Raw genomic sequence first — 15793 nt, 5'->3', positions numbered from 1 at the left:
GCAGGTACCCTGATAATGCAGACGTGCCATCACGGTTGCAAAGTTAATTCCACAATATGAATAATGCCAAATGGTGATGATAATGATAATATTTTGAAGACTAAATGCACAAGTCATAATATGTTATAGGTGAAATTAACTATATATTATCTGTGTAAATACACACAATAGTTTACCCATAAATTTAACTACATAAGTAGTGTAATTTATGGGTAAATTATGGTGTATTTACACTGTAATATAAAGTTCCTTTTTGAAAAAAGAAACTTTAAAACGAGAAGCAAAATACTTCTAGTAGTGCAACTTGCTCAATGAAAACGAACACAATATTGTCACACTTCACAGTGATGATGAACAATTGCAGCCTTTTGTTCCCCAGAAATCCGAAGTGGAAAAACAGGAACCAACTAATAAAAGACCAAAACGAAAGTATAATGACAGTTATTTGAATTTCGGCTATACATGTGTTGAAAATAAAGATGCTCCTGATGCACAGTGCGCCATATGTAATAAAATATTAGCAACAGTTCTTTGGCTCTTGCTAAGTGTTCCGTGAAATGAAAAGTGTTCTATGAATATGTTGTGAGATGAAAAGTGTTCCGTGACTGAAAAAGTTTGGGAAATGCTGCTCTAGAGATTTGGGACACCTTTAAACGTCTGTCATTCAGCACAAGGATTTCCACAGCTTGGCACATTTCTGGAGTGGTCACTATCACAGGCCTTCCTGGACGTGGATCATCTTTAATGGACCCTCAATCCCACTTGAATTGTTTTGACCAGAATTTCACCTGGTATTCTGAAGGTGCACTGTTGAAGGTACACAGCCACCATCCTTTCATGAATGGCCTTTGGCCCATTTCCTTCTTTGATGAGAAACTTAATGACTGAATGATGCTCCAATTTCAGCAAATTCATAATTTGATACAGGTATCTTCCTTCTTTCTGTTACAGCAGCACAACCTAAAAACATAGTGGGATCAAAATTAGTATGATTCAACTTGAGATATGTAGGAACATGATAAATCATGAATCATTGATATATAACTATGGGAAGTACCTTAGGTAGATAATTTATTGAATTCCCCTCTATATAAGTTTTTTTTATATATATATATATTATTAATTTTTGCCTGAATGTATTACTGAATCTTTGAGTTTTCTATTGTAGCTGGAGCCTGGGCTGAATCCCCACCATCATTTCTGTTTATGAGGCCCATTTCTATGTTTACTTAGTTTAAGGCTATTTGAGTGATTTAATTTAAAATGGAGGACTGGTCTAGTATTTGCATCTTTTTCTTTAACATATATGTTATAAATCTGTTGTCCAGAGGTTGCTTCATTTACATTTCCAAGAAGGTTCTGTTTGGGGATAGGAAGGAAGTGATGATAGTGTGCCTCCCCCCCCCCCTTTCAATATAGGAAACTATCCAGATTCATCTTGCTGCTTTTCCAGATGATATGAATACCATCTGTCTCAGAGCAACACTTTGGGGATGTGAATTTTTGTGTGTAGTTGGATAGGCAGAAAATTCTGAATCTACCATGAAGACTTCTTATAGAATGAGGAAAAGCAGACACCATATTTAATACATACCTAATGTAGAATACTTAAAAGTGCTTGCCATTTGTGAAAAAAATTTTTGAAAGAAAGCTGCTTTCTAGCTGAAAAGTTTTTGTGTTTTGAACTATTGCCATATTTTCTCTTCTAATTTCTGATTATTCTCAGAAATGGAAAGATAAGGATACTGGAAGCAGAAAATTGTGAACAGTAAATTTTCCAATGTGTAAAAGAATATTTACAACCACAGTTTTAGAAATATTTCAAATTCTGACAACAGACACCCAAATGTAAAGCAGCTGATGTAAAGCAGCCATTTTTAATATCCCAGAGCAGTATCAGTTAAAGTATAACACCTTATTGCAGATTAGTTGGGATTTTACTGTTGAAAGTTTTTGTCCTGTTCATAATATAGAGGTATTATAACTACAATATATTAAGGTGCAAATATACGATTATTCTGGTAAAATTTGTACTGGAAAACTTGTCATTTATTTTTTATCTTTTTTTATAGAGCTAAAAATGTATTTATATTTTGCAGGGAAGAAACAGAAATCATTGAGGGTGAAGTTGTCGAAATTCAGATTGATAGGCCTGCCACTGGTACTGTAAGTAAATTTCTAAATGTTATTTTTTATTGGTTTGTCTGTTGCAAAATTTAAAACTGGCAAAAAGACTTGGCAGATATAGATGAAATGTATATAAGCCTTTTTTAAATTGACCTACACTTTTACCTTGCTCTGGTAGTAGTGGCAAATGATGCAAGAAAGCAAGCTTATATAGCATCAGCAAAAAAAAAAAAAAAAAAACCACACACACACACACACACTTCGCCCATCCTTACCCTTCAAGAATTTGTCTAGTTCTTCCTTGAATTTATTCAAACTATCCACTTCCTCAACTTAAATTTATGCCACCTTGTGTGTAGTCTCAGCAAGAGGAAGATTGCCATTCACATTCAGCTTACTCAATCCATTCAAGGCCTGAAACACCTCAGTCGAATCACCACCACAAGTGCCTAGTGTCCACACACTGCAATCTGCAGAACTGAAGCTTTCTAAGTAAGAGCACACTTTTGTTCCCTTCACTAATCTGGTTGCCCTTCTCTGCACCCATTCCAGCAGATCTACATCCTTCCTAAAGGATGCAGATCTGTCCATTCTTTGATAATTTGCAAAAAATTTTGAGACATCTTTACCAATCACAAGCTAGTTGATCATTCACAGAGCCTACACGGCCTTTGGTTTACAATCAAATCTTTTGGAACTCATTTTTCTGAAATTTTTTTCATGCTTAATGCTTTGTGGACAATATTGTGTTTAGTGTTATTGCTGTGTACTGTAAATGAATCTTTCAGAAATACATTGTGAAAAGCATTTGTTTTCTGTGTTTGTCACAGTCACATTATTCTGATTTGATTCATATTTGGTGACTCTAAGACTCCAGTTTCCAGTCTTTTCAAATTAGCATTAGCATTAATAAAGATATACGATGCAAGAAAGCAAGCTTATGCAGCATCAGACTAAAAAAAAAAATGCTCTCATTTCACCCCTTCATTCATTCCAAATGCCTGTCCAGCTCAGCCTTAAATTTATTTAGGTTATTAGCTTCCACAACAAAAGATGGGAGCTTGTTCCAGCAATTAACTACTTGCTGCCTAAAGGCAAATTTCCACACATCTGTTCTACAACTATCTTTCCTCGACTCGAAACTGTGCCCCCTCAGGTTCTTAGTCTGAGCTAGAGGAAGAATCCCATCAGCATTCAGCTTGCTCAACCCATTCAAGGCCTTATACATCTCAATCAGATCACCTTGCAGGTGTTGCCTTTCTCAGTAGGAGCGCACCTCTTTGTTCCTCTCACCAATCTTGTTGCCCTTCTTTATACTCATTCTAGCAACTCTACATCCTTCCTAAAATGAGGCCTCCAGACATGTACACAGTATTCTAGGTGTGGCCTGACGATTGCCGTGTATAACGGGATAATCACCTCCCTGCGAGCAAAATTCCTATATATCATTGACAAGACTCCGTGACATGCCCTGGCAGCCTGTCTGCACTGCTCATCGAACTTCATATTTGACTACACAATTACCCTTAGGTCTTTTTCACTTTCCACTTCCCTGAGTGTAGTACCACAGAGTTGGTACATTTCTCTTCGGTTATCGCTACCCATATGCAGTACTTTGCAATTGTCAATGTTCAACTTCAGTTGTCACTTCTCAGCCTATTTTCCTAACTTATCTAGATCCAGTTGGAGTAGCATACTGTCTTTACTGTCGTTAACAACCCTGCCAACCTTTGTATCATCTGCAAACTTGGACATTAAACCTGATATACCTTCATCAATATCATTGATAAATGTACAAAACAACAGTGGGCCCAACACCGAACCCTGGGGAACTTCACTAACAACATTTGTCCCCGAAGAGCAGTGTCCAATGATTACCACTCTCTGTCGTATCCCACTCAACCATGCCTTTATCCATTGTAGCAACTTACCCTTAATGCCATACCTCTCCAATTTGTACAGCAGTCTTCCATGTGCAACAGTATTAAAAGCTTTCCTGAAATCCAAGTATACGATATCAAAATTGTTTTTGGCATTCAGTTTCTTTGTGACCACATCATAGTATCCAATCAAAATGGTCAGACAAGACCTCCCTCTAATAAACCCATGCTTGTCTTAACTATTACTGCAGTCTTGTCTAAATGATCCTGCAATGCTTCTTTAACAAGTGATCCCATTATTTTCCCCAGAACACAAGTTAAACTAACAGGTGTTACTTGTGTCACCTTTTGAACCCCCTTTGTGAATTGGTGACACATTTGCACACCTCCCGTCCATTGGGACCTCCCCTTCCCTGAGTCCAAGGAAGCTCTCATAATTATGGCTAAAGGTTTGCTTATTTCGTTTGTTGCTTCCTTTAATATAACTGGAGAGATCCCGTCCACCCCAGATGCCTTCTTTATGTTAAACTTCAACAATTTCTCCTCCACTTTGCTCTTTGTTATTAAAAAGTAATTTGGCTCCCTGTTAGCATTTGATAAACTTCTGGCATTCCCCTCATCGAATGACTCCTCATGTGTGAATGTAGATGCAAAATACTCATTCAGTTTGTCAGCTACCTGAGCATGATCATCAATAGTCAACCCATCTAGGTTAAGTGGTCCAATCTGATTCATTCCTTTCCTTCTAGAGTTTACATAAGTAAAGAACTCTTTGTTGTTTTTCTTTGCATCCTTTGCCAAAGATTTCTTGTAATCTGCCTTTGCCTGCCTAACCTCCTTTGTGACTTGATTACAGACTAGTTTATACCTGCCATAGGTTTCTGTGTCACCTGATACTTTATATGCATCCCATACATTCTTATTCTGGCGCCTCCGTAGCCAGGTGGGAAGGAGCACCAGTGTGTAACACACGCTTCTTGATTAGACCGGGGTTCGAGCCCGTCACCACCAAATATGGAGGATGCGGAAAGGTCAGGGAATGACCACCGCACATCCCCGGAGCAATATGGCCTTAGTTGCTAATGCTCCTAAAAACCAAATAACAACAACAACAACATTCTTATTCTCTGCCACGAGCATCATTAATTTGTCTGGCATCCATTTAGGTCTAAACTGTGAACAATATTTCTTAGTTGGAATGAAAAGCCTAGTAGTGTTCAAAATTAAGTCTCTGAAGGCTTCCCATTTAGCCTTGATGGTAGTTACATCTTTAAGTAATTCCCACATCAGTACATTGTGATCACTGTCATCCAGTGATTCCTTTATCTGCAAATTCTTAATGCATGAATTATCACTGCTGATAATCAGATCAAGGGTATTTCTCTGTCTGGTTGCCTCTCAAACATGTTGCTGTAGAAAACAGTCATCCAATAAATCCACAAAAGTCTTGCTAGTGTGCGAGTGACCAAACCTCAAGTTCCAGTCTATATCTGGAAAGTTAAAATCCCCCATTATAAGACATTCTGATTTACTGGCCCTCTCTATTTCTCTGCACAATTTCTCATTATACTCATCAGATTCATTAGGCTTATAACATACTCCTACTCTCATTTTTCATTTGCCAGTGCTTATTTCACACCAAACGGACTCAACACTGTATTCTCCACAAACATCAATTGGATGCACCTCCTTAGATTTTATGTGTTTCTTAACAAACAGCATAACCCCTCCTCCCTCCCTTCCTGTCCTTTCTGTATACATTGCACTCCCCAAATTGCAATTCTGCCCTTCTTATATCTGTGTGATACCACATTTCTGATATCCCAACAATATCTGCCTTTGATGTCTTGACTAGCACTTCAACCTCATCAAATTTATTAACTATACTCCTAGCATTGGTGTACATGCAAGTATACATGCACCTGTTACTACTCTTAGTTACCCTAACACAGCCCATGTATTTACTTGTTCCACTATGACTCCCAGTAGTCCTGGAAATCTCCATTACCTTGCTTTCAAGGCTGCTGCTCATTCTAATAGAATCAGTGTAAGAATCACTTTTGCCTCTGCCTGCGGCCACTGTTAACCTTTTAGTCTGTGTATCCCCCCCCAAGCTAGCAGTTTTCCGACCCACTGAACACTGCCTCGATAGCATCAGCAAATATTCTTGCACAGTTTTTATTTAAGTGTACCCTATCCCTGTAGAAGCAGTCTCTCCTGTCAGCAAGCACAGACCAGGCTGAAAAAAATCTACCCCTTGAGCCTTGCACAATCTCTCCAGGGCCAAGTTGATTGACAAGGCTCTCATCATATACTCCCTCCTATCATGTCTGGGCAGAATTGCAGACACTTTCACATAGGGCTTGCAAACTGATTTCATAAAACTGGTTAAATCGGTTTTCATATTGAGTTGTTAAAACCGAAACCGAGCTTCTAAAACCGGATTCGAATATTTTCTTAGTTAGCCCTTGAATATATACTTTTTTGTTACGCACATTTTCTTTTGTTTGTTTGTTTGTCTGGATCGTTCAACTGCTTTATGTTTTAAACATATTTTTTATTTTATTTTATGTTTATGTACGAATCTCATAGGCAAGTGGCCCAAATCTAGGAGGGGTACCTTTTGTCTTCCCACCTGTATCATGGCACAATGCAGGTGTACTCATTTACGCCTGAGTGAGTCGGTGCGATAGCGTAAAAGAAAATGCTCAACATTTCTCCGTTCTATCTATCTTGTTCACCAGGCAAGTTATGGAACGCGCCTTATTGATGGTTACTCACTAGAAACAGATTCGCTGAATATTGCTTCAAATTTCAATCGTAGAAAGTTTTTTGCTTCTTTATTCCTATTAAATTTGCGATCAAATGATCTCCAAAAAAGCAGCTTCACCAAATTTAACTTTTATGTAATTTTGAAAATACAATACATTTAATTGGGGGGGAAAAATTGCAAGTAAATAAATAAAAAATTTCTTTCGTGAAAATTTTGAATCTTGCCTCGTTTAGACTCTTCATTCAGTGCTTGCGGGAGTGACTCATAGTATTGTGCCTTTGTCATCTTCAATATTTTTATTTAAAATTGTCGGTGATATAAATTCCTACTAATTAATATTTATTACTCTTAATATGTCTAAGATGAAATCAAATGTATCGAATTATTTTGCTTGAAAAAGCAAAGATGAAGCACAATGTTCGAAATGTCAGAAGATAATGAAGTCGTCTGAGGATCTACATCATCTTTGATGTTGCATTTAAAGAAAATGCTTCAGATTGACATTAAACAAGATAACAGTGAACCTCCCATAAAAATGGTAAGAACATTAGAAAACTTTATCGTTAAAAAATCTATGGAAGAAGAGATTTAAAAATTAGCTGCTTCAGATGGATTTTCTTTTAATTCAATTGCCAAGAGTGAGTTTATACAATCAAGCCTTCACCTTCAGAGAAATAAATACGATAAATTAATTACCACCAGCCTCAGTGAATGGAATTAAAAATATGGTTCTGAATTATTATAAAACTAAGAAAGAAGAACTCATTCAGCATTTCAAAAATTCATTAGTTTTGGTTGCACGGTATTCATTGACTCTAGACAAATATACAAAATAAAAGGTATATGAATATAAATGTGCATTCAAAAGACAATCATTGGTCGTTAGGTCTTATTGAGATTAATGGTTCACTTGATAGCAGAAGAACTGAGCAAATTGTGAAGGAATTTGGTTTGAACTTGGATAAGGATATTGTTGCCTGCACCACCGATAGAGCAGCAATGATGATTAAGTTTGGCAAGCAAATTACGCCTAATCATCAACAATGTATAGCCCATTATATACATTTGTCATTATAGATGTACTTTATGAAAAAGCAATCAATTATGGTCTCCCAAAGACAATGAAGAAAGTAGTGATGATGAAGAAGTTGAAGAAAGACAGCAAGGCATGCTTTATCAAACCGACTTTACCGATGAGCTCATTTATTTCTTCAATCCAATGGCCAATATTGCACAAACTATTAACAAAGTCAGAAAAATTTGCAAGCTTTTTCGAAAATCGCCTACCAAAAATGACATATTACAAAATTTTGTTAGAGCAAAATTTAATGGGAAAGAATATAAACTTATATTAGATTGCAAGACTAGATGGGATAGCACATTCTATATGATTGAGAGATTTTTGAAATTGAAAAATTGCATTCCAAATGCTCTATGTGCAGTACTGTCAACTGAAGCTGTGTCTGACGATGACTGGAAAACACTTGAATTGCTATGTGAAACTTTGTAACCAGTTGAAATGATTCTGAAGGCTATAACCTCAGAAGATACAGACTTACTTAAAGCAGAGTCTTCAATAGAATTTCTGCTTGCTAAGCTTGATACAGCAGAAAACCCATTTGCTTTAAAGTTTCACCAAAGCCTTTTGCAGCGTTACAATGCAAGACGAAATTGCCAAACTGTGGCTTTGCTGAGCTATCTACACAACCCCAAAAAGTTTAGGAAAGAAGATTCAGGTTCAAGAACTTTTGATTTTTCAAGTAAGCAAGTTTTGAAAAAGCATGCTGAAGAGATTTATCAGAGATTATTTGCAAAACATTCCGAAGGAGTCTTAGCGTTGAATGAAGAAACTGAAAATAAATGAACTGTTCTTTTAGAAGAAAACAGAGACTCGTCTAGTTCCGATGTTGAAGATACACTCATGCGAGAGTATGATAGTGTAATAAAGAGATTAACTGAAGAGCCTTCAAAATATCCGAATGAATTGGAAATCAGCAAAGAATTTAAAATTTTGGAGGCAACTAGCAGTAGAAGTGAAAAGCTGGAGAAAGTTTATAGAGCACTGCTGACCATTAAACCAACAAGTGTCCAATCTGAGAGAGTGTTTTCGATTGTTGGTCTCTTTAACACAAAAATAAGGTCAAGTCTATCAGGAAAAATGCTTAATATACTGTGTTTTTTAAAGGATCATTTTCAGAAAAAAGCTGAGCAATAAATAGTAAAGTAATTTCCCCAAGTTGTTTTTTTTTCACATTGTTTTTATTTATTTATTATTATTATTATTATTATTATTATAGGGCTTATTATTTTTTGTTTACTATACAAGAAGATAGTTTTTATTCAAAGGATTTGAATACAATTTGTAATTTTGTATAGTCTCAAGCTGGTTACTTTTTTGGAGCATTTTAATTTTTTTATTTTTTTTACTATAAGATGTGATAGATTTTGTTTAAAAGATTTGATTATGATTTGTACAATCTACCCAAGATAAAATAAATACCTGTGTTATAAGCTTTTAATTATTTTCCCTAAGTCTGAGAAAATCGGTTTTAAAACCGGTTTTAAGAGTAAACTTCAGTTAAACTCGGTTTTATGCAAGCCCTACTTTCACATTCAACCCTAACTCACAATTTTTCTTCAACATTGACCTGTACTTGTTGAGTAAATCTGCAGATCTCTTACCCTTAATGTCATTGGTTCTAACATGTACATCAACATCACCTTTTGTGTCCTTTAAAGATATCTGCTCTACAACGTCATCAACTTTTGCCCCTGGCAGACATACCTTGGTCCTGTACTCCTATTGGATTTCCATGAACTGTTATATTTAGTTCTTTTAGAAAAATTTGTCGGGCCATTTCAGATTTCATTAAAATTGGACAAATAGAAATCTGGCAATTATTTTATTATTTTTTTTCCCTTATAATTTTTATGGAAAAAAATTCATAGACTAAATGTAGTTTTAGTGCAATATCATTAGCTTTATACAGTCTATGCATGCTTTGTGCTTATTGTTTTGTAAGACTTGTAAATGTCGTATTGTTTGTGAAGAGATAACATATATATATATAGAGAGAGAGAGAGAGAGAAAAGAGACTTAAAAAAGTGATATGGGAGAAGAATAATAAATATTATGCAGTTGTCACTAAACTAAATCTAAGTTTAGAGAACATAAACTATAGTTTTATTAAGTATTCTATAGCATTATAATCTTAGTAATTAATTGATAAGAACATAACTATATTTATTTTTAACTTTAATTAATCACAGAAAAAAGGATAAAAATTCAATTAACTTAGGAAAAAATAAAACATTATGAAATGTAATGTGTACATTAAGGAACTTTTATAAATCACTAACAGCACCCACTTTATTTCAGGAAAAAATTCAGATGAATATAAAAAGTGCATTTTAAGTTCTTCAATCATTTGTTTATAGTTATCTTTTTTATCTAAGAATTTAAAATATGTTCTATCATGCTGCTGTCATGTAATATTTTTCTAATTTGCAGTTCAGTGGAGATTTCTTCTTTGAGTTAAGCTTCACTTAATATTAGGACTACTTAAAAACCATCACATTTTTTTTCCCCAAAATCTCATTTTTTTTTTAAAGTGCAGCTTTATATGCAATTGAGAAAGTACAGACTGAGGATTCACTGTCACATATTTGACATACTTTTCTCAGGTAAAAATTCTTATGCCGACCAATCCTTAACAATATAGTGCAGTTTTATTACTCAGCTAATAAAGCTTTTATTACCCAACCTCTCGCCAGCTAATCTGGCGAGAGGTTGGCACATGGTGTCACCCCGCAAACATCACTGAAAGGGATCGATATGGCTGTCAAGATGTTCTCGTCTGGGGAGGTGGTACTGTACTGAGGTAATCCTTCAACATGATGGGATAGCACCACATCCCATCTGTGATATGCAGCTGTAATATACTTTCGGAAAGTGAGAACATTGTTCATATGGATTGGCCTGCCCGTTCTGCCGATCTAAATCCCATCGAACACATATGGGATGCTCTAGGGAGATGCCCAGCAGCACGTCCACACCCACCAGAAAATGTTCACTAACTGAAGATGTGCTGACAGAGGAATGAACGATGTTACCACGAGAACTTATCAACAACATTGTTCTATGTATGGACAGGTGGTGCAAAGCCTGCATCAACATTAGGCGTGGCCATATCTCCCACTGAGGCCCATCTCTTCCCTTTGTTCTATCTTTTGCAGTGATGCATCTGTATCATGAAAGCCAGTGCTATGTTGCCATTTTTGAATAAAGTCCCTCTATAGCATATGGTTCCGTTGTTGTGTCGGTGTTGTTTCCTTCAACATTTCTGTACCTCACAAGGTTCCTTTTGTATGCTTTTCCCCTATCCAAGACACTCCTATGAGAAGCTACAGGTGAAAACCTGACTAGTCCTTAAGTTTTGCACACCAGTGTAGTATCAAATATATGTAATATGTTTTTTTTTTTTTTTTTTTTTTTTTAATATAATATATATATATATACACTGCCCTACCATTGATATCTGGACACCCCTCTGTGGATGGGGAAACAGGTCCTATTCATGCAACACGTCACAGAACCTGCTGTAAATATGCACACTGGGCTTCGAACAGACAATTGCAGAAGTGGGCATGCAAGATGACACGTTTAACAGAATTTCTTCAACAGAATCGATTACCTCAACAAATGCTAAATGCGAATGCGAATCCTGGACTGTCCGTCGCACTCTACCAATCTGATGGTCATTCCTGGGTGTGGCGAATGCCAGTGGAACAGTTCCTTCGTAACAGTGAAGTTTGGTAGAGGCAGGTATGGGGCTCCTTTCATGGTTTGGCTTGGGCTCATTAGTCGTTATTGAAAAAACCATGAATGCTGTGCAATACGAGGACAACCTGGACAATTATGCACTTCCAACATTATGGCAATACTTCAGGGAAGTCCATACCTGTATCAACATGACAACGTGCCATGCCATACTGCTTGGGTTGTAACAGAGTGGTTTAAAGTTGGATTGGCCAGCCCAGAATACTGATCTGAACCCTATCGAGCATCTTTGGGATGTATTGGGATGTTTTAAAGACTGAGTGGAGGAACTTATCCCCTGACATTTATAAAAAGCTGGTTGAGAATATGCCGGGAAGATTGAAAGCCGTCATAAAAGCAATTTTTGTGCACTTGAGTTTTTAAACAGGAAAATGGAAGGGAATAAGAGATGGATGTTCCTTTTTTTATGTCCAAAATATTTTTTTACAAGTTTCAGCAGAATTAATACATTTTTTGAAAATAAAAGATGTAAAATATATAGCTTGTTTTAAATTTTATAATTTGTTATTAAACTTAAAAGTACATACAATAAGTACTGCAATCCAGAAGAAAAGATGAAATATTAGCACTGTTTAAACAAAATTTTAAAAAAACCAAAACATTTTCAAAAAAGTGTGTACGTTAAGTATTGCGATCCATTAAGGAAGATGAAATATTGGCAAATTTTAAAGAGAATTCAGAAAACCCAAAACATTTTCATAAAAGGGAAGAAAAAGTAAAGAAAAAATTTGGCATTTGTCAAGTGACCTGCTACCATTTTTGCTGCATTTTGGTTACCGTCACCACAGCCAGTTAAAGGTCTTTTCATCTGGGGGCTGTAATTGGCTGATCTCAAACAGATTGAATACACTTTTCCTCTGTGAGGTATTCTGTGTTTTTATTTATATATCAGGTTCAAGTTAGCTTGTAGACATGTATGGTATTTTACGTAGGGTGGCACCTGAATCTTGCTTCAACTCTGCCTTGTACACTGTGATGAATACATAAAGAAGTAGTAATATTAGTGCGTGAAAACAACCAACTAACTATTCTGTTGCTTTGTGGGTATCCATTGATTTGTAGTTATACTGTCAAATGCTGTGCAATTCAATATTTTAGTGTTTTGTTTTTGTTATCCTTTATTTTTTTTGTTCTACATGTTCATAACATGTAGAATTTTGGTAAATTAATTAATTTTAAAAAAGAAATTTATTCATTTTTCTAGAATTATATGGGATATGGTTTAAAATAATTGCTGCATAGACTTTCCTTTTATATTCTTTGTTGATAATGTGATGCCATGCAAAACAGTTATGAACAAAGCAACTTGATTGTAACAATCATTAAAAATAGTCTTAATGATGAATAATTTCTCTGTTTCCACTTTTTAATGCATTGCTTACACTTTTAGGGTGCCAAGGTTGGAAAGCTGACATTAAAAACTACAGAAATGGAAACAGTATATGATCTAGGCCAAAAGATGATTGAATGCCTTACTAAAGAAAAAGTTCAAGCAGGGTATGTGTAATTTAGACTTTAGTTTGCTTCATTATGTCTGATTATATTGAAATTGAAAAATAAGGTCTCAGTAATAATTAATAATAAAGTCCAACAGAGAAGGAAGCAATGGTTATGGAGCAATAGATTCACATGTTATGATAATTGGTGACAGGGAAGTCATAAATTTGACTGCTGAACTCATTTTTCAGATTAATAAACTTCTTCTTCAAGGGGAGTGTTTCCATTTACAATGGGTTTCCTCGGCCTACAAGTTATTTTTTAGTAGGAATTTTTTTCCGCCATAAAGTGTGGTTCAACGTGCCTTAGTCAGTTAAGCCTCGGGCTGTCGTGCACTCCCGCACTCCATCCATCCATGTCCTCCTAGGACTTCTTCCTCTTCTCCTTCTTTCAGGAGGTATCCATTCCAGGATAGCCTTTGGATATCTGGTTTCTTGCATCCATTTTACATGTCCATACCATGTTAAATGCTTTTCTTGATAGTGTCAATAATATTCTTTTTTGCTTCCATTTTCTCTCTTATGTCTTCATTCCATTTGCTGTCTCTTCTAAAAGTTCTTGCTCAGTATCTCCAAAAATCCATTTCTGTGGAGAGCAGTTTGTTTTCCACTCACCTATTGAATGTCCAGGTTTCAGCTCCATACAATAGAAGACTTTGTACAATTGTTTGAAATATTAATAAAAAGTCCATATCAATTTACCCTTTGAAGGAATGAATTATGTTCAGTCTGTGTAGATAGAATTTAAAATCCAGAACTTGGGAGCTGTGGATTCTTGCAAGCATCATTCTCCAATGTTCCCCAATGCTTGAAGAAATGCATAATCAAATAGCACACAAGGTAACTTCTCTGAGGCTTTGAAGCACACAAGGTAACTTCTCCGAGGCTTTGAATTTGCAGTTGAACCAGCCTCGAGTGCTGAGTTTTTCAGTGTGTGCCACCAACTGTTCTTCAACATCACACGGCTTTAATTCCAAACTTAAACCAGTTACTCAGAAATTGCTTTCTGAGTAACTGGTTCAGGGTAATCAGGTAATCAGGTTCTGAGTAATCAGGGAAATCAATGAAACATTCAGGCCATAACGTTCTTCATGTAGCATTCATTCATATTAGCAGCTGACTTCATCACAGGCAATTGTGACATTGTCTGTTGCATCCTTGACACAAAGGTTTACAAATTTCTCTTAAAGTGGACTCTTTTCTTTGTCAGTAGCTTTCAGCATTTAGCAAATATGATTATTTGGTAGAATCACTTGGATTTAGCAATCACATTCTGGTTTCTGGACTGTACGATCAATTTTGTATCAGAGAATGAAGGCAGACTTTATCATTCCACCATCCAATCACTAATTCATCGTATCCAGGTTGTCTGGGTAATCTGAAGCATTGTGGATGATTCACAATTCATAGTTCTGCCATCATTTCAGGGCAGAGATGATGGCAGAACTATTCTTGGAACAACATCCTGGTAACCTAGGCTTTCTTGTTTGGCTTTCAAACTACAAGAAGCTAAAGTTTTTCAAAGCTCTTGCATTCTCATTCTCATAGTGGTAAATGAGTGTAGATTTTAACTTGAAATCATAGGCTGTTCTCTTTATTTTTGATTAAATTTTATCTGTTGTGCATCTTTTTCCAGAGCAGCCTTGTTTTATCTTGTTTAGGACCATACGAAACATCAATTTTCAGAAACTATGTGTAGTGTGTCGAGCTCAGTACTTTGATTGTATACAAGTACATACAGATGGATCAAAAACAGAGCTGTTTGGGAGCATTAGTAGCTTTCCAGAAATTACCCAATCATACCTTCCAAAAGAATATAGTAAATACAATGCAGAATTAACAGCAGTTCAGATAGTTCTGTAGCACATCAGAATCACACGTTATTGAAGAGCTTCTAATAATTAGATTTCTTAAGTGTAATTCAAGCCCAACAAATTACAAACAGGGCAATTCATCCAGTTGTTCAGCACATTAAATGGATAGTGACAGGCTTAATGAATGAAAGGAAATGAAGAAGCTGATAGAACATAAAAATCGACTAAAACAGCCATTTAGCACAACAGCAACAACAACAACAACTGGCAAAAAAACACACAAACACTCCATGATAAGATATACGTGGTTCATATATTTGATGGCATATGGATAGGACATATGCACATTACATATGAACACACAAAGAACTCCAAGGTTCCAAACAATTAACATATGAACAATGAACAATTTTCACATCTCTGAATAGGGAAAAGCAAAAAATGACCCTCAAAAGACATCCCAAGGTGACAACAACATAAATCGGATATCCTTGTGTTCCTGAAGATAATCAGCATCTACCACTTAAGTGTGAAAATTCTTGCAGACATTGACCATATATAGAAACAAGAATTTAAAAGTCAGTCAAGACTTTGTGTCTTGGCTGGTTTTTCAAGACTATTAGTCAGGTCAGAATTTAGCAATGCTATGTATAAAATAAATACCTAAAAAACCGCCTGTAAGCATGAAAAATTAAAGGAAAACACATGGACACAATTATAAACAGTGCTTCTAGTGAGGATAAAGTATATAATAGTTCTTTTTTTCAAACTTCACATAGTAAATGCTGTCATTTAATTACTAAATTATAAATTGACAAAATGATGTTAGAATTTGTCAGAAGCAACAAATGATATGAAATTTT

General features: G+C 35.7%; 1 protein-coding gene across 2 annotated transcripts in view; it reads left to right on the top strand.

The window, feature by feature from the left end:
- The window catches only part of rept (RuvB-like helicase 2 rept), a 120376-nt gene that overhangs the window by 59549 nt on the left and 45034 nt on the right, over positions 1–15793 (top strand). For both annotated transcript variants that reach the window (XR_016547576.1, XM_090383890.1), the window contains exons 5-6: positions 2100–2166; positions 13011–13117. Coding sequence is in view for 1 of the 2 variants with exons in the window: in XM_090383890.1 (XP_090240016.1) it covers positions 2100–2166; positions 13011–13117 (174 nt within the window). In the remaining variant the exon portion in view is untranslated. The remainder of the gene's footprint in view (positions 1–2099; positions 2167–13010; positions 13118–15793) is intronic.

This window comes from Mastigoproctus giganteus, chromosome 10 (genome assembly GCF_048544385.1).
Source record: "Mastigoproctus giganteus isolate SK-2022 chromosome 10, ASM4854438v1, whole genome shotgun sequence".
Lineage (NCBI taxonomy): Eukaryota > Metazoa > Arthropoda > Arachnida > Uropygi > Thelyphonidae > Mastigoproctus > Mastigoproctus giganteus.
Note: the sequence above shows the minus strand (reverse complement) of the source record. Positions and strands in the feature narration are given on the sequence as shown.